The sequence below is a fragment of the Portunus trituberculatus genome, chromosome 21 (assembly GCF_017591435.1).
Source record: "Portunus trituberculatus isolate SZX2019 chromosome 21, ASM1759143v1, whole genome shotgun sequence".
Classification (NCBI taxonomy): Eukaryota; Metazoa; Arthropoda; class Malacostraca; order Decapoda; family Portunidae; genus Portunus; species Portunus trituberculatus.
The window spans coordinates 19,371,568-19,394,685 of NC_059275.1; the positions used below are offsets into that span (position 1 = coordinate 19,371,568).

A 23,118-nucleotide genomic window follows, 5' to 3' on the forward strand; every position below is an offset into this window, starting at 1 on the left:
TCTCTCCTTTCCCTTTTTTCTTTTCTTTTCTCTATTTTTGTTTTTTGGGTGGGATGTAATTTCCAAGTAAGAGACGAAAAATATACAGTCACAATTTTTTTTTCTTTTGACAATTTTTTTTATCTACGATATTCTGTCTGTATGATTTTCCTTTTTTATTCATATATTCTTTTCAATGCATTGGTTGATATTGAGTTTGTGATGTCATTTCCAAAATAAAAACCACAAAAATAACTATGACGCTGAGTTTGGCCAATTAGGGACTGAACGAGATGCTGACGAAGGGACTGACCGAGGTGCTGACGGAAGGACTAATAGAGATGCTGACGAAAGGATTGATTGAGGGGCTGATGGAGAGACCGGCAGACGGGGTAACAGAGGGGCTGAAGTACGTATGAAATGACGGAGGATCTGACGTAAGGGCTGACAGAGGGGCTAAAGTAGGAACTCTTGAAGGGGCTGACCAACGGCTGACGGATGGGCTAACGAAGGGTAAGTATTAAAGGAAGGACTGACATAGGACTATGAAATTATGTATAGCGTGATGCATTCTCTCTCTCTCTCTCTCTCTCTCTCTCTCTCTCTCTCTCTCTCTCTCTCTCTCTCTCTCTCTCTATCTATCTATCTATCTATCTATCTATCTATCTATCTATCTATCTCTCTCTCTCTCTCTCTCTCTCTCTCTCTTGAATAAAGGGAGAGAAAAACTGACTGAGTCATAGCGCCATAACAACAAGGTCATGATGGTTTTAAGAGAGAGAGAGAGAGAGAGAGAGAGAGAGAGAGAGAGAGAGAGAGAGAGAGAGAGAGAGAGAGAGAGAGAGAGAGAGAGAGAGAGAGAGAGAGAGAGAGAGAGAGAGAGAGAGAGAGAGAGAATGACGAAAAAATAAAGATAAATTGGAAAAGGAGGGAGAAACAACCAATAATTAAGGAGGAGGAGGAGGAGAAGGAGGAGGAAAAGGAGGAGGAAGAGGAGGAAGACCATGAGGAGGAGGAGGAGGAGGAGGAGGAGGAAAAGGAAGAGGAGGAGGAAGATGAAAAGGAGGAGGAGGAGGAGGAGCAAGAGGAGGTGGAGGAAAAAGTCCAGCATAGATTAGCATAGACCTCTCTTGCCCTCTGACATACACAGCCCCACCCCCACCCCCCTTTCACAACCCCTGCATACTCGTATATAAGGAGACAGCGACCTTGGGGGGACGCAGACGCTTGCTGGAACTGGCAGAGCCAACATGAGGTGAGTGAAAGTAACAGGTGCTGACTTTGCTTAATACTCCTGCGTGTTGTACTGGCGAAGCCTGTACCTGGAGTGTCTATGGAGTGCTGAGTGGGTGCTGGTGCGGTGAGAATTTGGTGTTTATTGATTGATTTTTTTTTTATTTTTATTTCTATTTATTTGTTCATCTTTTTTTTCCATACGTATGTCGCTTTGTTTGAATCAGTTTGGCATAGTGAGTGAGTGACTCTAACATGTGCACTTCATTTCTTCTGTGTTTTCGTGTTCTTTCTTCATCGCTGACTCCTGTACTATACTAATTCTCCCATTACAGAACTAGATTACGAAGAAACCTATACTCATTTCCACTGCGTCTTGTACTTTTCCTCAACTCCTTGTCGTCAAATATGCTGATCATCTCATTGCAAAACTAGACTGATGGCAATTATAATTCCTACTGTGTTTTATATTGGTCCTCATTTTCAGTCACTTTAAACACTGATTATCTCATCGCTGACAAAATTTCCGGATTTCTAAGGTTTTTTTTTGTAGTTTCCCTTAACTTTTAGTCTTTAAATATGCTGATCATCTCATTGCAAAACTAGATTCGACACATTACCGAACAAATCCGATCCGAAAACTCGAGACTGCTAGGGAGAGGGAGAAACCAACAAGGTGTGAGATAGAGCAGGTAAGAACGCTACGTGGAAAGCTTGGTTACTCAGCCTTTTTAAAACGTCAAGTGTGCTAATCTGAAGTCAAAAGAAAATACAACAATTGTACCACTTGTCATTAACTTGCCTCTTCATCACTATCACCGCCAATTTACTGCTACTTTTTTCTTCATAATTTGTGCATGTGTGTCACTTGTTTTTGAGAGAGAGAGAGAGAGAGAGAGAGAGAGAGAGAGAGAGAGAGAGAGAGAGAGAGAGAGAGAGAGAGAGAGAGAGAGAGAGAGAGAGAGAGAGAGAGAGAGAGAGAGAGAGAGAGAGGGGTAGGGGATGTGGGTGAAAGTAACAGGTCAAGTATTGGACGTGTGGTGTTTAAATACAGGGAAAGCTATCCTGCCACTTGCCCACTTCACTAACCTGAGCAGCGCCTCTTTACATTCTTACGTTTTGATTCTTACCACAAAGCGCAACCACCACCACCACCACTATCACCACCATCGTCATCACTTCCACCACAGACTTTCCACAAACACGCGAGGGCAAAACTTTCCAGTCGATAGAATGTAAAGATTTCAGAGTTCTCCTCCTCTTCCTCCTCCTCCCCTTCTTCCTCCTCCTCCTCCTCCTCCTCGTCTTCCTACTCCTACTCCAACTTCCCTTTCTCTTCCTCTTCTTCCTCCTCCTTCTTTTTTTCCTCCTCCTCCTCCTCCTCCTCCTCCTCCTCCTCCTCCTCCTCCTCCTGCTTACTCTCCCTCTGGTAAACAGGCAAGAGTGAAAGGGAAGTTCGCACCTGCTACCTGGACTGACTGGGTTAGTTGTATCGCGTGTTATGATTTACTTTCACTCTTGAGGTTTGCATTGTATTTCTATCTTCATTTTTTCTTATCCGTCCTTTATTTTCATCTTTTTTTTTTTACTCATATTCCTTATTTCTTTTGTCTACTTCTTGTTTTTCCTCCTCGCCTTTCTCCTCTTCTTGTTCTTGTTGTTAGCACGTAATATTTCTTTTATTTTCTTATTTGTCTTATTCATTGTTTATTATCCCTGCTTCTTATACCTTCTTCTGTCTCTCCCACCTTCTGCTTTTTTTTTTTCCGTCTCTCACCCCCTTTACCTTCCCCCATTTATTTTATGCAATATTCTGTCATATTCGCTACCTGGGTTAATCACCGGACTCACCTTAGACTTCAGGGACGGAGGAAGGAAGGGAGGGATGGAGGGAGTGAATCAAGTAGGTAAAAGGTTACTGACCGTGTGACCTCCAGAAGTGACATGGTGATCTTACCCGGAGAAGATTAGGAGAGCGGGAGGTCAGAGAGTTAGATGCTAACTCGTTGTGTTTCCAATCGCTATAAAATTCTAATTTTATCATTCTTATTGCCATTAGTTCTTATACGTCAGCCTAATAGAGTTTCAATTCTCAGTCAGCCTCTATCTTAAAATCTCCCCTCAACTTTCTATTTGTCTCTCCTTCGTCAAAGTTTTTGTTTCATCTCGTAAATACTATCTCTCATTCAACCTGTCAAGATATCAAGATATAGTATTTCAGTTTCTGCTTTGATTTCTCTATCAGTTCTACCTCAACTCTTTTATTCATTCTTTCTGTCAAAATTTATTTCATCTCTCTATTACAGTCCTTCAGTCAGCCACTCCGTCAAAATCTGTGCTTCAACTTGCTATTTCAGTACCTCTTTCAACTTCCTCCGACACTATCTCATCTCCACCGCATGTAAATACCAACATATACCACTAGCCACCCAAAAGTCACGTGACAAAGAATTAAGTGACCATTTTGCAACGTCCATTAAGTAACAACGATGCGAGAGACCTACAGTAGACAACATAATCCGATATAGATTTCGAGTGTGCATGGGAAGTGCAGTTTCTGAATGGACATCAAGACCATGACTGGAATACTACAGATGTATATTTCAACCTTGGTCTTGGTCTTCAATCTACACAGTATGCATTTTATATTTCGAGTTTTGACTATGATTACTATTTTTCCCACATTTACCTTTCGGACGTCACACTATAGTGTTGATTTCAAGATTCTATATATACGCATATCCTCTGATAATTGCTCATCACAGGTAGTATGATGTGGTAGTTTACCTGGTTCACATCACATCCTCACCTGTCCCAAATTACGTCCCAATATAATGTTTTTTAATTCAAATCAATGTAATTATTCTTCACCTTACTTTTTCCCCTTCGTCGTCACCGTCCTCCTCCTCTTCCTTTTTTAGTCATTAATGAAGTGAGTCACTAAATAAATCGTTCTCCTCCTCCTCCCCTTCATGACGATAATGATAATAAATAATAATAATAATAATAATAATAATAATAATAATAATAATAATAATAATAATAATAATAATAATAATAATAATAATAATAATAATAATAATAATAATAATAATGAAAACAACAATAATAACAATGAAAACAACAACAACAATAATAACAATGAAAACAACAGTAACAATAATAACAATGAAAACAACAACAATAACAATAAAAACAACAACAATAAAAACAACAACAATAATAATAACAATAATAATAATAATAATAATATTAATAAAAATAATAACACAAATAATAATGAAGGTAATAACAAACAAAATCATTGATTTTTTAATTACACAATTGGAGATCATCAGCATGGATTAAGAAACACGCTTTATGACTTACAAATTTACTTGAATTCAATAAATTAAGGCCTCATCACTTCAAAAGACTTCACACTTTGTAATAAAATAAATAAAGTATCAAGAACCGCTAATAAATTGTTTTGGTTTCATTGGTCGGAGTTTGACTTAAGTCAGAGAAGATAACATTCACTCCATCTAATACACTTCTACGCTCACATTTTGAGAGTTGTGTACAGTTCTGGTCATCATATTACGTGAAGGGCATCGAAAAAAAAATAGAAATAATACAGCGCAGTATTTATCTGTTTCTCACCTCATCAAACACACAGGATATGTTGGTAACCTCCATACGACTAAGAAAACAAGATATTATTACGGACACATCTCTCACATCCTGGGTTACACAACACGCGCGCGCCCACACACACACATACACACACACACACACACACACACACACACACACACACACACACACACACACACACACATACAAACAAACAAACAAGCAAACAAACAAACAAACAAGCAAACACACACACACACACACACACACACACACACACACACACACACACACACACACACACACACACTTTCAATATTACAACTCAAACTTGAACATTTTTCTCCAAATCATACTAACTTTTCTATACGTATAAAAACATTTCTTCCCCTTCAAATGGATGAAGTTGCAGAGACAGACAGACAGACAGACAGACAGGCAGACAGAGAGACAGATAGACAGACAGACAGACAGACAGACAGACAGAATGTGAGAACAAATAAACACTTGCATCAAAGAGACACTTGTTTTGGCCTAAATTTGCAAAATACGCTAGCGCAACACATTTTTGAAACGCGAATGTAGATGCAATAATTCGCAGTATTACGTAGTTCACACACACACACACACACACACACACACACACACACACACACACACACACACACACACACACACACACACACACACACAGTCCTGGTCTCTCTATATCTTCATTCATTTATTTCTTCACTCACCCACTCAATTGACAAAGCAATAGAATAATTAATACTCACTTTTCTTTATCTATACACCCTTCTAAACATTCCATAAAAACCTGTAAGACTTTAACAATGACTCATGGTGCAAGTAAGGACGGCTGGTTGGTGTATCTCTAGAGCAGGTGAGGGGGCCCAGGTGTTTGAGGAGACACAGATATAACCTACCTCTCCCTCTCCCTCTCCTCCTTCTTCTTCCTTCCTCCTCCTTACTGCGATTTATGACTCTTCTTGCTATCATCGTGAGGGAAAATTTTGTTTGCATGGAAAAGTAAGCATGAATTATGGGAAATATTTTCTCACTCGCTCACTCACTTCTTCACAACGTCCTACGCAGTGCAGAAAGAGGAGGAGGAGGAGGAGCCAGTACCGCTTCTCTTGTTTTTTTTCTAATTATTTTCATGGTTATAGTTTTAAAAGACTCGTTCCTTGCTTTCTTTTCTCTGCACGGCCTCGCGACGCCAAGCTTTGTATCTATCTTATTCTATTTACAGTACACTAAGCCGGGAATCCCGCACCGGATAGAGCCTTACACACCTGTCATACATATATATAGCTTTATATATATATATATATATATATATATATATATATATATATATATATATATATATATATATATATATATATATATATATATATATATATATATATATATATATATATATATATATATATATATATATATATATATATATATATATATATATATATATATATATATATATATATATATATATATATATATATATATATATATATATATATATATATATATATATATATATATAACCAATCCACAAATACCCATCTCCTCGACAAACACGCACACACACGTACACACACACACACACGCACACACACGCACGCACACACACACACACACACACACACACACACACACACACACACACACACACACACACACTGAACTCACAAAAATAATAGACAAACATACACACACACACAACCCACAAACACCTAAACACACACATACCCATTGCAAAAAACAAGCACGTAGTTTACCAGTTCTCGTCGCGCCTCTAAGGATGGAGAGAACCAACGCGATTCACGGAGCTATTGGAGGAAATGAAGAGATAAATATTTTGGCGGCGCGCATTCCTTGAAGAGCGGACGAGGAGCTGCGTGGGATTGGCTAGGGAAAGACTTACTGTATGGCTAAAAATAAGCCGAGAGAGAGAGAGAGAGAGAGAGAGAGAGAGAGAGAGAGAGAGAGAGAGAGAGAGAGAGAGAGAGAGAGAGAGAGTGTGTGTGTGTGTGTGTGTGTGTGTGTGTGTGTGTGTGTGTGTGTGTGTGTGTGTGTGTGTGTGTGTGTGTGTGTAGTTCCATAACCCTTCATTATCTTCAATCTTGTGACAAAAATTCATGCTCTCTCTCTCTCTCTCTCTCTCTCTCTCTCTCTCTCTCTCTCTCTCTCTCTCTCTCTCTCTCTCTCTCTCTCATCCTCCAGCAATTTTATCTAGTACGTAAAAACAGAAACAGATATCACACACACACACACACACACACACACACACACACACACACACACACTTCCAAGGTCAAGGTAAGTCAGGTATTTGAATAAGACACGAGTCTGCCTTTTCTCTTCATTCCATCATGCTTTCCCTCCCTCCTTCTCTCCTTCACCTCTTCTCTCACTCACGTTGCTCTTCTTCGTTCATCCTCTTCTTCTATAGTCTCTTTCTCTTTCGGTCTCTTCCTTTTCATTATTCTCCTCTGTTTACTAACATTTTTTTTCTTTTTATCCTACTCCTGTTATCATCTTTAATGACTCTCTCTCTCTCTCTCTCTCTCTCTCTCTCTCTCTCTCTCTCTCTCTCTCTCCCTATTCACGTATACGTGTTTTATCAACGATTCTATTTCTACATCCTAACTGAATAACATCCTTTTACTTGTATACCCACCTGCTTGTCTATTTATGTAAATCCTTGTCAAGCTTACCTCTCTTTATTTGTACATCTAACCTACTTTTCTAACTAAGAACTGCTCATTATTTTTCAGGTCTTTACTAGTAACACTCGTGACGGTGGTGGCGGTGGCAACTGGGGCTCCTCAAGGGGATAACCAAGTGGTGGTGACAAACCCACACAACTACCCGTCTCTCCTCTACATCAACTCGGCTTCCGGACTGACCCGACACACCAATAGCAGCGGCTCCCCAGTCTTCGAGCTCATCCTCTATCCTGCCAATCCTGTAAATGGTGGTGGTGGTATTGGTGGTGGTGTTAGTGGTGTTGGTGATAAAGGTGGTGTGTGTGTGTGTGTGTGTGTGTGTGTGTGTGTGTGTGTGTGTGTGTGTGTGTGTGTGTGTGTGTGTGTGTGTGTGTGTGTGCGTGCGTGCGTGCGTGCGCGCGTAATTAAATGATAAAGATGATTTACACGTACTTTCGTCTCTTCTTTTTCTTCTTTTATTTTTCTTCTTCTTCTTCTTCTTCTTCTTCTTCTTCTTCTTCTTCTTCTTCTTCTTCTTCTTTCTTGCCAATTCGTTCTCTTTTTAGTGTTTTGTTTTGTTTTTCATCCTATACTTTCCCTCTTCACATGTCTCCGTGTCCCTATTTTTTTCATGTACTTTTCCATGCTCCCTTCCTCTATCTACCTTCTCTATCTGTTCCTTCTCCTGCAGAGCCCGCCCACTCCGAGGAAGGCCGTGGTGGTGCTGGGAGGAGGGGAAGCAACGGGCACTCTCATCCTGACCCAAGCCGCGCCGCCCACAGGGGAGGTGCACATCGAGGGTGTCGTCAGTAACCTAACGCCTGGTCTGCATGGCTTCCACATCCACGAGAAGGGAAGCCTCGAGAATGGCTGTATCTCGGCGGGAGGACATTACAACCCCTATATGGTGAGCCCCGCACTGTTAGTAGTAGTTAGTTGATACATGAGTACTAAATTGATTTATCAACAAAATATATGATACAAGAAAGATAACACACACACACACACACACACACACACACACACACACACACACACACACACACACACACACATACACACACACACACACTTTTGTTCAACATTCCATCTTTGTTTCTCAGTATTATTATTATTTTTTCCTCTTCTATCTATCTCGCCCACATTCTCACCCCTCCTCCCTTCTTCCATCCTTTCTATCCTCCATTCATTTCTGTTTTCTTCCTTCTTTCCTTCGTCCATCGTTTCAATCCGTATATCTCCCTCCTTTATTCCCTACTTCCTTCCTTCCCTTCTCACTTAAGTCCTTTTTATCTCCTCTCCCTTCCTTCCTTCCTCCTAATCCCTGGTAAGTTGTTTCATAAAGGAAATACAAGTCCTCTTTTTCACCGTCCTCCTCACTCTTTCGTCCTTCCACAGCGCGACCACGGCTCTCCAATACACCTAGAGCGACATGTGGGTGACCTCGGGAATATTTTGGCTGATCAGAGCGGCGTCGCGCATGTCAACATCACTGATCCGCTCGTGACGTTGGTCGGGCCGAGGTCAGTCATCGGGAGAGCTATTGTTGTGCACGCCGGGGAGGACGATCTAGGCGGTGGTGGCCATCCCTCCAGCCTCAAGACGGGCAACGCCGGGGGTCGTGTTGGCTGCGGCGTGATTGGGATTGCCTAGATACCTGTTTTTGTCTCTTGACTTCCGCTTCTCTTGTTTTTCTTGGTTACCGTTTTATCTCGTGTTCTGTCTTTCTGGTCTCTCGTTTTTCTTGCTTTTCATTTTCCTTGTTTCTCTTGTTTCTTGTTTTCAGTTGTTGTTGTTTTTTTCAATTGTATGCCTTAACTTTCGTTTTCTTTAACTCATATTTTCTCCAGTTTTTCCCTCTCCTCCGTATGGACAGATGAACACGACTAGTTCAGTGTCGTGCCACAATACGACCTGGCCAGTATTCAAAAACGCTCTTCTCTCTCACAACGACTGTTTTCCAAGCTTACAGAGATGACTAGCCGGGTTTTCAAGAGTGTTTCTTCAGTAAATAATGCATGAATCTTATCAATCTGCCTCTAGAAACGTAAAAACACTATAGAAAAAACGTATAAATTTCTATAAAGTCTTTGAAATAGTGGAGGTGAAGTACAGAAGTGTTTGAGAATATGAGCTCTAGACTATCCCTATCGCAGCCAACACAGCACCACACCAGTGACCTCCACCCAGCACCGTGTTTACCTACCACACTCCATACTAAGCTGTGACACTCTCAAATGAAATTCCACTATGTCCCACTTCACAAACCACCTGTTCTCTTTGCATAGACTAACATCGTGAAACCATTACAGCTCCTGGTTCTTCACCTTTGCCCCACCTCCCCAACACAAATATATTGTTATTGTTATTATCATTTTTAATATTATTATTATTATTATTATTATTATTATTATTATTATTATTATTATTATTATCATTATTATTATTATTATTATCATTATTATTATTATTATCATTATTATTATCATCATTATTATTATTACCATTACTGTTATTATTACTACTACTGCTACTACTTCTACTACCACTACTTCTACTACTACTACTACTACTACTACTACTACTACTACTACTACTACTACTACTACTACTATCATTATCAAAAATTACATAAACAAGAAACTAATAGATTTATGAGACAAATAGAGATATGTAACGATAAAAATCTCTTGAAGTGAGTCGGTAATCGCTTTATTCGCCTCAGAGAAAAGACATCAAAATGTTATAGAAAATTTACTGAGTAGTACACCACACTCATCACACTCAAACACATCACATACTGCTGTTTTGCCAGTGTGTTCTCTTGCAACACATTATACACTGCACAAGCACGCCTATCATTACAGCCTGCCACACCACAACACATGTCAGAACTCCACAAAACACACTGCAACACACCACGTCTACACGAAACAGGTACATCTCAACCACACCACATATACCAGTACAATGTACATCACACCCGTACGAGACCACTACATCAGCCACACCATGCGCTATCACACTACACTCTACCTACCATACCTAACCACACAAAAAAACATACAGACATAATAATCTACTATGAATAATGAACAACAGACCGCCCTTCATCTATTCCATCCGCTCTTTTATCTCGTCAACACCCGCACGTGTAAAAATAAAAATAATGCAAACAAACGTCTACACAACCGAACAAGAACAAAAGACAATGCAGAACGACATTAGAGAAGACAAATTGTGCTACTTTTTATCAATTATACCTGTATTTGTATACCACATCTAAGCATCTAAGAATCCTGTTATGCAGAGAAAAATATATTGTAGGAGTGATGTTATGATGTATGAAATAAAAATAAGAAAGAAAATGTGTTTTTATTGTGTGGTTGCAAAGGATTAGCTGTTCGCGCTGCGCTCTGCATATTTCAAGTTGATAAACGAGGCAATACTTTTAAAATTCATGATAGTTTGTGATAAGGCTGGGGTAACAGATATCTTATGCACTAGTATTAGTGAACATTTGGTTCTGTATCACCAATGAAAGATGCAAAACCATAAAAATTCTAACCAATCGCCTCAGCAGCCTGTGAGAAACAGGCCTGATGAAAATCCATAGTCAGAAATAGGTCAATAAAAAGGGGCTGAACAAATAAAGAGGTTAACTGAAGCCTCATAAGAGATGCCAATCAGAATATTTCATGTAAGAGGGTCATTGATATTGGCCAACAAAAATAACTAAAAAAAAAAAAAAAAAAAAAAAAACGAGATGCCAGTCCTTAAAAAGATGTCAAAAAGAATAATCCAAAGTCAAAGGATAGGAATACTGTAACCTCCCTCTTAAAAAAGAGCAAGTCATGTTCATCCAAGATTTTGTGGGGAAAAAGCATCCTAAATACCGATCAAGGAACCAAATAACCATTCCCTTCGCTTCAGTATATTGCACGCACACCCCTGATGGAACAAAGAGGGTCAACCACGAAAACACACAAGTCTCCCTCACTGAACGCTAAATATTTATGACTTCTTATACTGGGAACGTGAAAAATGGGCATAGCAACTGAAAGTGGAGCGATTACGAAGTGGTGGCTGGTGAGATAGCTACGCGATGAGTGCACTAAAGGTGGTGATTGGGTGATTAGGAAGTGTGATGCTGGTAGATGTCAGGAATAAGTGGAGTAAAGAATTAGTGGTAAGTGCCGTGGGTAGGATACAGAGAGAGAGAGAGAGAGAGAGAGAGAGAGAGAGAGAGAGAGAGAGAGAGAGAGAGAGAGAGAGAGAGAGAGAGAGAGAGAGAGAGAGAGAGAGAGCACCACTACCACCATCACCACCACGTCACGTCCTCCGCAAGACATCTTATCAACAAACACACGTCGAGAAGTATTGGGTTTCCCGCGACAGGTAGCCTTGAAATGGAGTGATTTGAGTGGCGTGATCGGTTGGCAAATTTCTGTGCTGTCTGTTTCACATGTACTCGCGCTCAGAAAGAGAACCAGTCTGTGATGAAGCCATTTTTAGCGTTTTAGAGAGAGAGAGAGAGAGAGAGAGAGAGAGAGAGAGAGAGAGAGAGAGAGAGAGAGAGAGAGAGAGAGAGAGAGATTGAATAATAATTTCATCGTTGTTGTAATATATGGGAGGGAAGAGATTGGATCTTGCCAGCCTTTCCATAATCATGACATATATATATATATATATATATATATATATATATATATATATATATATATATATATATATATATATATATATATATATATATATATATATATATATATATATATATATATATATATATATATATATAGAACATACATTATAAGGATTGTACACACACACACACACACACACACACACACACACACACACACACACACACACACACACACACACACACATCTGCTAGTAAATTTAAATTTAAAAAAGAAATGAAAAATTATTGGCCTCAACAACAAAATGTTTAGCTTATATTCTTCTAATATAATTCTTATTCGTGTACAATTTACTAATGTATTATTGTCTTAACTATGTATTATTTTGTAATTATAATTTAGTATAATTGACAAAGATGTAAAGTTTTGTTTAACAAGTACACTCTAAGTAGTAGTTATACTACTTTGTCATTGGTTAATTGGGATTTTTTTTTGTGAAATTGTGTATGTGCTTTTTATTAAGCAATTTGCTCTTTTACGACAATATGTTCCTTTAGCTAAGTGTGTAGATTATAGGCAAACTTTAGTTGAAGTTTTTTTTTCACATTATATTTTCTTGTAATAATCTTAAGTTAGTAGCTGACTGCCGTTTACCACAGCATTGTTAGTATGTATTTTTTACCGTCCGTCAGGGAGCTTTTGCTCGACGGACTGTTGCTGTGACTACTTACTATGTATTTAGTATTCCAATTTACCTTTGTCAGCAATAAATTATTACTTACTTACTTACTTACTTACTTACTTACTTACTACACACACACACACACACACACACACACACACACACACACACACACACACACACACGCAGTCATCCCTTTGTTGCTCCTTGTGTTCCCTTCGACCTGCGTCCTTTTCGTTCTCTAGCGTTTTCTTTCCCTTCTTCCATTCCCTTCACTTTTTCCTACATCCTCATTGCTCTCCTTTTCTTTCTCCCTCTTCTTTCCTCTCGACCTTTTCCCTCCCTTCTTTCTTTATTTTCCCTTCTGCCTCCATTACTCCTCTAACCTCTTCCCTTCCCTATAATTTCATCAAGGATGTTTACAACATTTCCTAAACTGTGTTGGAGAGAGAGAGAGAGAGAGAGAGAGAGAGAGAGAGAGTGTGTGTGTGTGTGTGTGTCCTCTCTCTCTCTCTCTCTCTCTCTCTCTCTCTCTCTCTCTCTCTCTCTCTCTCTCTCTCTCTCTCTCGTAATTCTGTTCTTGATTTATTGTCTTTGGCTTACCATCCTGTCGTGTGTGTGTGTGTGTGTGTGTGTAAAAGTAGTAGTCTCTCTCTCTCTCTCTCTCTCTCTCTCTCTCTCTCTCTCTCTCTCTCTCTCTCTCTCTCTCTCTCTCTCTCTATGTAATGCATGCAGAGACGCGTGTTGCGTGTAACCGATGCATGACTACATAATACTCGTAGTTACTCGCATAGGGGACACTTTTAGATGTAATTAAATGCGAGGAGGAGGAAAATGGAGGAGTAGGAAAAGAGAACAGTACGAAATGAGGAGAAGGAGGAAAGGAAAGGGAGGAGGAAAAGAAAGGGAAGAAAAGGAGAAGGGGTAACATGGGAGCATACTTGCCCCCATCTACGCATTTCCTATCCACAAGAGGGGTGATGAAGAGAAGAAATAAAAATAAATAAATCAATAATATAAATGAAGAACCAGCAAGGCACAAGTCAAAAAATAAAAGCACAATCAGACAAATGAACCAAAAGAAGAAAAAGCACACTAATAAGACAAACACTAGAGAGAGAGAGAGAGAGAGAGAGAGAGAGAGAGAGAGAGAGAGAGAGAGAATGGGGGGAAGGGGATAAGCTGACTAAACGATCCCATACCATCAGATTTTCGTTCGTTGGCGATACCTTCTGCTGCTTTTCGCACTTGCCACCCTTCGATTCTGCACTGTCCTGCCCTTCACGCTCCTTCACCTCCACCCTCCTCCTCCTTCACCCTCTCCCTCCACTTTCCTCCTCCTCTTCCTCAGCCTGCTACCCGTCCTTCCCATCACCAATTCTCGCCTCACTCCATCTTAGACCACGTTTCCCTCCGCAGGTGAGTGATCGTAGTGGCGGTGGGGGTGCTGGTGATGGTGGTGGTGGTGGTGGTGGTGGTGGTGGTGGTGGTGGTTGTGGTGGTGGTAGTTGTGGTGATGGTTGTGGTTGTGGTTGTGGTGATGGTGGTGGTAGTTATAGTGATGGTATTATCTTACGTGCTTTTCATCTAGTTAAGTTTATATTTTTTCTCTTCACTGGTGGTTTTGTTTGCTTTTCCTGAATGTAGAATGCTTGCTTTGGAAAAAGAAAACGCTTGAGAGATAAATGCACTCATGAATGCTTGAGGAAAAGCGATAACAACACAAGAGCACGAAAGATAAAAGCACTTACTCTTCTCGACATGTTCTTGCATCAACAGAGGAATCTAATAGCGAGCGTGGGAAACAGAACCTTTCATCTTCTCCTTCAAAATAAATTGTATGGCAATTATAAGCTTCCTTCCTTCACGGAATGGACGTAGTATTACTTTCAGCTGACCATTCATGTGAAATTTCTAAAAATATGCTATTACAGAGGTCAACTGATGGTGGTGGTGGGGGTAGAGGAGATTGGTGGTGGTGGTGGTGGTGGTGGTGGTGGTGGTGGTGGTGGTGGTGGTGGTGGTGGTGGTGGTGGTGGTGATGGCGGTGGTAGTGATGATGGTGGTGGGGTTGGTGGTGGTAATGGTGGTATTAACAATTTTCATACACTGCTATCACTTCCAGCTTAGAGTCCAACATGGATAAAAAAAAAAAAACAGGATTTCCTTTTTTGCCACTCTCTCTCTCTCTCTCTCTCTCTCTCTCTCTCTCTCTCTCTCTCTCTCTCACACACACACACACACACACACACACACACACACACACACACACACACACACACACACACACACACACACACACACAAGGAGGTGGAAAAAAAAAAGTGATGGATGTTAAGAAAATGTATATAAGGCGTGAGGGGTTCAGAGTGATACATCCTGTGTGTGTGTGTGTGTGTGTGTGTGTGTGTGTGTGTGTGTGTGTGTGTGTGTGTGTGTGTGTGTGTGTGTGTGTGTGTGTGTGAGAGAGAGAGAGAGAGAGAGAGAGAGAGAGAGAGAGAGAGAGAGAGAGAGAGAGAGAGAGAGAGAGAGAGAGAGAGAGAGAGAGAGAGAGAGAGAGAGAGAGAGAGAGAGAGAGAGAGAGAGAGAGAGAGAGAGAATTTTCTCAATGATCCACACCAAATGATAAGTGTAACCTCAACACTCAAGTGATAGAGTTACATGTCGCGCGCGACACACACACACACACACACACACACACACACACACACACACACACACACACACACACACACACACACACACACACACGATTACTGATAATTATTGTATAGACACTAATGAGAAACTTAAGTACACTAGTACATGCCACCTCCTTTTGTTAACAATTAGAAAAAGACGAAAAAGAGAAGGAGGAGGAGGAGGAGGAGGAGGAGGAGGAGGAGGAGGAGGAGGAGGAGGAGGAGGAGGAGGAGGAGGAGAAGAAGGAGGAAGAGGAGGAGGAAGAGGAGGAGGAAAAGAAGGAACAGGAGAGGAAAGAGGGCGAAGGAGGAAGGGTTGTTTGTTTACTTTCTCTCTTGTTAGTTAATGCCTCGGTTAGTCGATATATCGCATGCGTCATCTCTCTCTCTCTCTCTCTCTCTCTCTCTCTCTCTCTCTCTCTACAGTTACCATCCTAACTATCTTCTTACTTGCCTTTCCTCATCTTTACTCTTTTGTCAATGACTATTTTTGTTTCCCTCGCCTCCCATCAGTTTACCATCTAACTCATTCATCTTTAGACTCACACACGCATCATTTTTTTATTTTTTTTATTTAATTCATTTATCTATATTTGGTCAAACAAGAGCAACAGTGATTATCATCGATCACAAACTCTTATCCCTTCTTCTTCTTCTCCTCCTCCTCCTCCTCCTCCTCCACCTCCACCTCCACCTCCTCCTCCTCCACCTCCTCCTCCTCCTCCTCCTCCTCCTAATCCTAATCCTAATCCTAATCCTCCTCCTCCTCCTTCTCCTCCTCCTCCTCCACCTCATCCTCCTCCTAATCATCATCCTCCTCCACCTCCTCCCCATCTACCTCCACCTCCCCATCTTCTTCCTCATACTACTAGTACTACTCCTACTCCTCCTACTCCTACTCCTCCTATTCCTATTCCTCTTTCGTTCCCCTTCCAGGGTCCCATAATGGCTGAATAAATAAAACCCACAATGCCCGGTGCTTCTCAACATTTACAAGGAAATTATTATCATTTTATCTCCTACACTGAGACGTCATGCTTCATTCCATGTCCATGTGACCGTCTTCAGGACTCGTAGTCATGAAAGTCTATCTAAATCATTTCAGTAACAGATTTTCTTTGATCTTTTTTCTTCAGAGTATCAGTGTTCGGGAGAAAACGCATTCTACCTCCCACACCCTCCCTCCTACAGTCAGAACAGGACTCAAGAGACAACATCAGCTATCCAGCCACCCAGGCATCTATCTTCGTAACCACCATGACCAGGTTGGCACACACTACTTACAATATATAACTAGTGCGAGACTTGAGTAATTCTGAAAAGCTGCAATAACAATCGAAGGAAGCACAGCCACACTTACTTGGCGACTCCGAAGTGTGTGATCGTCCTCTCACTGTCACGTCATTGGTGTGGCACAGTGCCGTGGAAGCAGTGTTAGTTTCGACCAGTACCAGCAGCAGTAACAGCAGCAGCAGTAGTTCCAATAACAGTCACAATAGCAGTAGCAGTAGCAGTAGCAGTATCATTAGAAGTAGTAGTAGTAGCAATATACCACTTCGCACTTTCTTTCAAGGAGTCCATTTTCACTATAGTCACTGATCAACTAACATCTTCCACTCTGAATAGCGATCTGTAGGATGAGAGAGAGAGAGAGAGAGAGAGAGAGAGAGAGAGAGAGAGAGAGAGAGAGAGAGTTAGATTATATAATAAAAAACAGACAACACTGATAATTAAAGTGATGCTCATTAACAGAACACAGAACAGGCACGACTCATTAACAGAACACTTGCAGCCACGCCTATTACCAGAAGTCTGTACTACAGAGGAATACGCAGCAATAAACCTCCGCTTTTTTTTTTTCTTTTTTTTTTTCTTTTGCTGGGCCATTACCCTGGCATGGGAATTAGGCCATTTTTTGCTTTTTTTTATTTTTAAACTTTTTTTATTTCAGTTTTGTTATTTATATACACAGTTTTATTTACTTAATGTAGTTTTTTTATTATTATTTTTATATATTTTTTTTCTTTTTTTTATTATCTTAACAAAAAAAATAACATTGTACACTCACTCAGAATTCCATACATGCTTCATTCACACAGGGACCCTACTCCTAATTCAAAACTATTGTCCTTTGTCAGGGCATGGGGAAGGGAGGGATAAATCACAAGTACACAGGGTGGCTACGTAGCATCACTACGTATTGCTTATATACATGAAAGGGAAAATATTCACATCATATCACGCAAATCTGGAATCATACATACACTCATACTTTTATTTACATACATATATTTCATATATTTACAGAGGGAAGAGTATAAGCATAATATATACACATAAATCACAACTCTCTGATTAGATTGGTCTCAGTCAGGTAAATCATCAGTCTATCAACCACATCCGGGTGTTCGTGACTTTAATCCTATATAGCTGCACCACACCACTGCGCCACACTGACTTTGCCTCGGCTCATAACAACGTGGTGCCGTGAGCGGGGAAACGAAGCTTCAGGTTCGGACACGCCAAGAGACAACAATATTTCTCCGTCCCTTCATTCAAACCTAATCGTGCCTTACTTGTATGCAATTGACTCCTATCTGAATTCTTCTCTGCAGAGATCAATCATAATGCATAAAAAATAATAAATGGCAAACAAATACCTAGTTTATTCCTCTTATGAATTGGCCCACAGCTTTCAGAAGAACACACACACACACACACACACACACATTGTTATTATTATTATTATCATAATTATTTATTACTATTATTATCATCATTATAATAGGAAACATTCCATTATTATTCCAGCAATAAAATAACGACGGTAAATATAGTTAAGATATGCAGGAAATGCTACAAGAGGACACACACCACGCACATCACTCCCTTGACGCACACACCGAGTCACTAACGCAATGCCTCGACTACCAGCTGAGCAGAGATTCCTTTAGAACTCTTTACTTTGAATAGAGAGTGGCGTTGTCACCCGTGAGGCGCCTCTCCGCTTAACCTTGGCAACAATATTCACCGCCGCCATCATGTAATCATCTTGAGAGCACCTGAGATCTGCAGACATCCTTTGTTAGTTTTCTTGCGAGTTCTCCAACTCTTGGGCTGTGTTAGTCTTACAGCAATGAAGTGGCCAGCCTTCACACATTAATTACTCACAGTGCAGCTTCTCGAAGCCTACTTCAACCCCGTGTAAGGTGGAAATTCGATGACTCGATATCAATATCGGTTTTTTGGCTCTCCCATTCCTATTTTTTCACTGAATTCAATAATATTTATACACAAGGTGTACGTTTATGGTGTACATCTTCAGTGTTAATTTGGTACAGAAATGTGGCATAGTTTTTTTTCAATAAATATTTTTTCGGCGATAAGAAAATAATTCAAAATACCATTATAAAATCAAAACTAATAACAGTGTGGCAATTTCCTCTTAACCACATATAATATACATAACAACAAATAAATGTCAGCATCGGCATACACATAACCTATGTTATAAAAATTTCATTACACGCCAAATTGTTACCTTTTTTTCATAAAAAAATTTGAGTTTATAAGCCTGTTGTAAATTTATTTGAGTGAGTTCATGCATTATCATGCTGGCATTTGTTAAGATGAGGTTGTTGATCATTTTGCTGCAAAAGTTTTGAAATTGACCAATTACTGAAAAAGTTATTCAACAATATATGCTGAAAAACTGAAAGTCGAGAAAAACGCATTTTTCTGTGAACATCTTCAAAACCCCCACATAACTCACTCCAATATGTACCAAACTCAGATATGTACTTACATAATCCCTTGACAACTGTTTGGAGGCTGGTAGTGGCTGTTTAGATAGTTTCAGGCCATGTTACATCATGGGAATGTCGTCTATATAGCCTCTCTGAATGGTGAGCTCTCACTTGCCTGTCAGCCTTACAGGCTCCTGGTCCCGTTATTATCATATTAGAATATATAACATATCACTGATAGGTTCTGAATGGTGAACAACACTGTCACATTTGTCACACCGAAGATTTATAGTACAATCAAACAAATAACTTGTCACTTTTGCGGTGATTCCGTTGCCACATTCACATTTCACCAAATTGAAAATTGTTTGCAGTCTTTGTAATGATATCACTAACAAGGCACTATCCTCACTAGTTTGGTGAACTTCACTCTCCTCTGGTGGCAGGAGACTATGCCTGTAGCTTGCAGCAGACACGTGAGGGTCGGGAGTGGCAGGGGTGGTGGCGGCGGAGGTGGAAGCCTCGCCAGTACTACCACCACGTGTCTCAGGCTCCTCACTTTCTTCTCTTTTCCACCTTTTCAAGGCTTTCTGGCGGGCTGTTTCAACCTGAGTCTTTCTTTTACCACTTACACGTGGCATTGTCACAATTTGGGGACTCAACACGTGTAAAGTACGATCAACAGGTAGGCTGCAGGCACGCACACTTCCTAAGGCTGTATCAATTAGTACTGAGGATTTAGCATCTTCCTCACCCTCACTCAGGCTCACTGCCTGATCCTAAACTGTCGTACAAGTACATCACGCAAAAAAAAAAAAATAAAACAGCTCAAAAAAGGAAATAAATACAAGCAAAACAAAGACTAGAAGAAAAAGGGCGTGTGCGCTTGGGTATTTAAAGGGCCGGCCCTTTAAACCCGCCATTACCAGGTAAGCAGTGCGTTATGCGCCTGGCAACTTCGGCCATAGCTTCCCTCTCCAGAGACGAACCCAAGTACCAAGTTTCCAATTTTTCAATTTTTTTGACCAAATTAACGAATTTCCCCCCTTAAATTAAAGTTCATCACTCTATACCCACTTGGCCACGAGAATCCCTGCCAAGAGACAGTATGTGACAAGTCTTCACACGTAAACAAAGCAACAGACAAGTTCGCATTCGGGGACCTGTGTCACGCGCCGAACTAACAGCCTAAAAGATTCACATAAGAGACCAGTCTTTGTATAATTTGCCATATATATAGCTTTAACGAAAATCGACGTGTGAGGACAGCTCGTCAAAGGCGGTGCATACGTGCATTGTCAACAAAAAAAAAGCAGCCAGACGTACCATTCATCAAAGATACAAAATTATTCGAATGTAGAGTTCTAGATAAATAGAACACTGGATGGATGGACTCCAACACACCAGGCACTCGACTCTCCCCAAACGGCACGCGAGACAATTTGGAATTGAATAAATGACGCAGATTTACGCGTAGTTCTTCCGTCAACACATTCGGAAAATCCAATGTCATGGCAGCGAGGAAAAGAGAACTCGAAATCCACCTTTACGTAAGAACTTGTTTATTTCATAAACGTTTTAAGCATCTAAGACCATCACAACGTCAATAAAAGATATGTTACCTCCGAGATTCACTTTGGGAAGCAGTCTTGTGTTTGGACGAAAGAACTTTTATCTAAGAGCGTACAGAGAGAGCGACCCACACGCACATGTGAAGGAAGTACGGATGGAGCGGAGTTATATGACTAAATATTTTATATATTTACATATTAGTATACAATTACACAAAATGCACCATCGCGTCGAGCTCAATGTTTGTGGCTGTGTGTAATCATCACCAGAACACCGTTCCAGATTCCTTCTCATACCACATGGTCCATACACAGGCTCAATCACTCAATCTATCTTAAACTATCCGGGAATCCTCGAGTGCACTGATAGGGGTTATGATTTACTATCCTAAATTGGCCAATATTAACCAGTTTTTCTTTTTCTTGAAGAGCTTGAGCGTGTATCCATGGTCATAGTATCTATATGATACTGTGTTGTTACAAGAAGTCTCCCTAGAATGTAATAGCTAGATGTTCCCTGTCTGAGCCCTGTGGTGTTCTCTTCCTCAGGACATGCGAGCCAGCGCCAAATGACAGCTTGCAGGACAGTGGATACACCGAGGAGGCGATGCCAGAGGAGGTGGTGATGGTGGTGGCGTACCGTTACCTCATTCCAATATTCGTCTCCATCAATATATTCACCAACCTGCTGAACGTGGTTATCCTCAGCAGCCTTGGGCGGCAGCATCGGCCAAAACAGCAGGGACAAGCTACTACCTTCCGCTACCTGCTGTGGCTGGCCATCACCGACGTGTTCGTCTCACTTTTCTTGGTTGTCGCCCTTTCACACCTTGAGCGCAGTGACCTGCCCTACGGCTGGGCCTTCTACTATGCCCATATGGAGATTACCATTCTTAACGCCCTCACGAGCGGCAGCGCCTACATAATGGTGGGACTGTCTGTGGATCGTTTCGTTGCTGTTTGCTACCCACGCCGATATTGCGCGATCAGCGCCCCTCGCCTTGCCAACATTCGCATCAGTCTTTCCCTGTTGGTGCCCGTGCTATTGTACCTTCCACATGGGTTTTCACAGAAGATCATCTGCAACACTCAAGGGACAGGATGGACCTACGACGGTGCAGAAATGGATAGCGACCTCAAGTGGTTCATGTGGGAGGTGATAGTAGAGTTGTTCCACCGCCTCATCCCTGCTTCGCTTCTCCTATTCCTCAACATCCGCATTATATGTACCTTCAGGAAGATAAAGATGCGTCGTAGGAACATCATAAGCAAAAATGAGAAGGAAAAGGACGGAAAGGCCCAACTGGAACAGCACCTTGTGTACATGCTTATAGCCATCGTCACCACCTTCCTGGTCTCCAATTTGCCTGCCGCAGTTCTCGCTCTCATTGACCGAGCTGGCTCTGCCCATGGTCCTCCTGCTGTTGAGGTAACTATATTTCTTGACCTGTGAAGGAAAATGCACGATGTAACTTCACTAGTATATGGTAGTCATATGAAAACTTGTTAAAATGTAGATAAATTTTCACAAACATTATAATTACTATTCTCCTTCCAATCAGGTATTCCGAGCGGTGGCCAATTCCTTGGAGGCATTCGGCTCTTCACTTAACTTTGTGCTGTACTTCTGTTTCGTGCCGGACGTGCGCCAGGAGATGTTGCAACTTCTTCAAGGAGTGCAGGGTGGAGCCAGGGGATTACTGAAGCACGCCACGGCTTCCCACGTTTGCTCTGACTCCATCACCAATGACAGGTCTTCAAAAGAGACAGATTGTGAGGATATTTATGAAGTAAGTTGCATGGATATAGAGAACTGAAGAACAGTTCTTTTCGTCCTGCTTCAAGACGAAGAACAAGTGGCGGTGCTCCAGACCAGAAATCATCATTCCAGATATACATATGTACAGTACACGAAAGACGTGGTCGTGAGAAGGCTGACGTTGAATTAGTTACAGCAAATTAGTATTTCTGTCTCAATATCCAATATATTCAATATGCTAGTTTAGTTTGTATAGTCTGCCTCAAACATGTTTGTGATAACGTGAGATAGTGATGTTCCTATCCATGGATGGTATTACTTATTACATGTAGATGACAGCTAGGATATGACTTTTAAAGTGTAACTGATGTGTATGCAATTCACCACCACCACGGTCGTCTGCTGGTCACCCAACCAGTCTTCCCCATTATGGAGCGAACTCAAAGTTCATCTGATCTTCGGGTAGGACTGAGACCACAACACACCACACAC

The 23,118-nt window shown here is 40.9% G+C and overlaps 2 protein-coding genes across 2 annotated transcripts; both read left to right on the forward strand.

Annotated features, from left to right (window-relative positions):
- The first annotated feature begins 1,175 nt into the window (after positions 1 to 1,175).
- On the forward strand, positions 1,176 to 9,484 carry LOC123506976 (superoxide dismutase [Cu-Zn]-like). The gene is made up of 4 exons (XM_045259442.1): positions 1,176 to 1,234; positions 7,611 to 7,803; positions 8,233 to 8,448; positions 8,940 to 9,484. The coding sequence occupies exons 1-4, from the start codon at positions 1,230 to 1,232 to the stop codon at positions 9,192 to 9,194; spliced, it is 669 nt and encodes a 222-aa protein (XP_045115377.1). The 5' UTR covers positions 1,176 to 1,229; the 3' UTR covers positions 9,195 to 9,484.
- A 4,765-nt stretch (positions 9,485 to 14,249) lies between these two features.
- LOC123507194 (probable G-protein coupled receptor AH9.1) lies at positions 14,250 to 23,118 on the forward strand. Its single transcript, XM_045259881.1, has 4 exons — positions 14,250 to 14,288; positions 16,687 to 16,815; positions 21,417 to 22,296; positions 22,430 to 23,118. The coding sequence occupies exons 2-4, from the start codon at positions 16,808 to 16,810 to the stop codon at positions 22,682 to 22,684; spliced, it is 1,143 nt and encodes a 380-aa protein (XP_045115816.1). The 5' UTR covers positions 14,250 to 14,288; positions 16,687 to 16,807; the 3' UTR covers positions 22,685 to 23,118.

What these genes read in the sequence shown, in the direction of transcription:
- LOC123506976 (XM_045259442.1), top strand. An exon ending in TCCTCTATCCTGCCAATCCT is followed by an intron (nt 7,804 to 8,232) that starts GTAAATGGTGGT and finishes CTTCTCCTGCAG; the next exon opens with AGCCCGCCCACTCCGAGGAA. An exon ending in GACATTACAACCCCTATATG is followed by an intron (nt 8,449 to 8,939) that starts GTGAGCCCCGCA and finishes GTCCTTCCACAG; the next exon opens with CGCGACCACGGCTCTCCAAT.
- LOC123507194 (XM_045259881.1), top strand. An exon ending in ATGGTCCTCCTGCTGTTGAG is followed by an intron (nt 22,297 to 22,429) that starts GTAACTATATTT and finishes CCTTCCAATCAG; the next exon opens with GTATTCCGAGCGGTGGCCAA.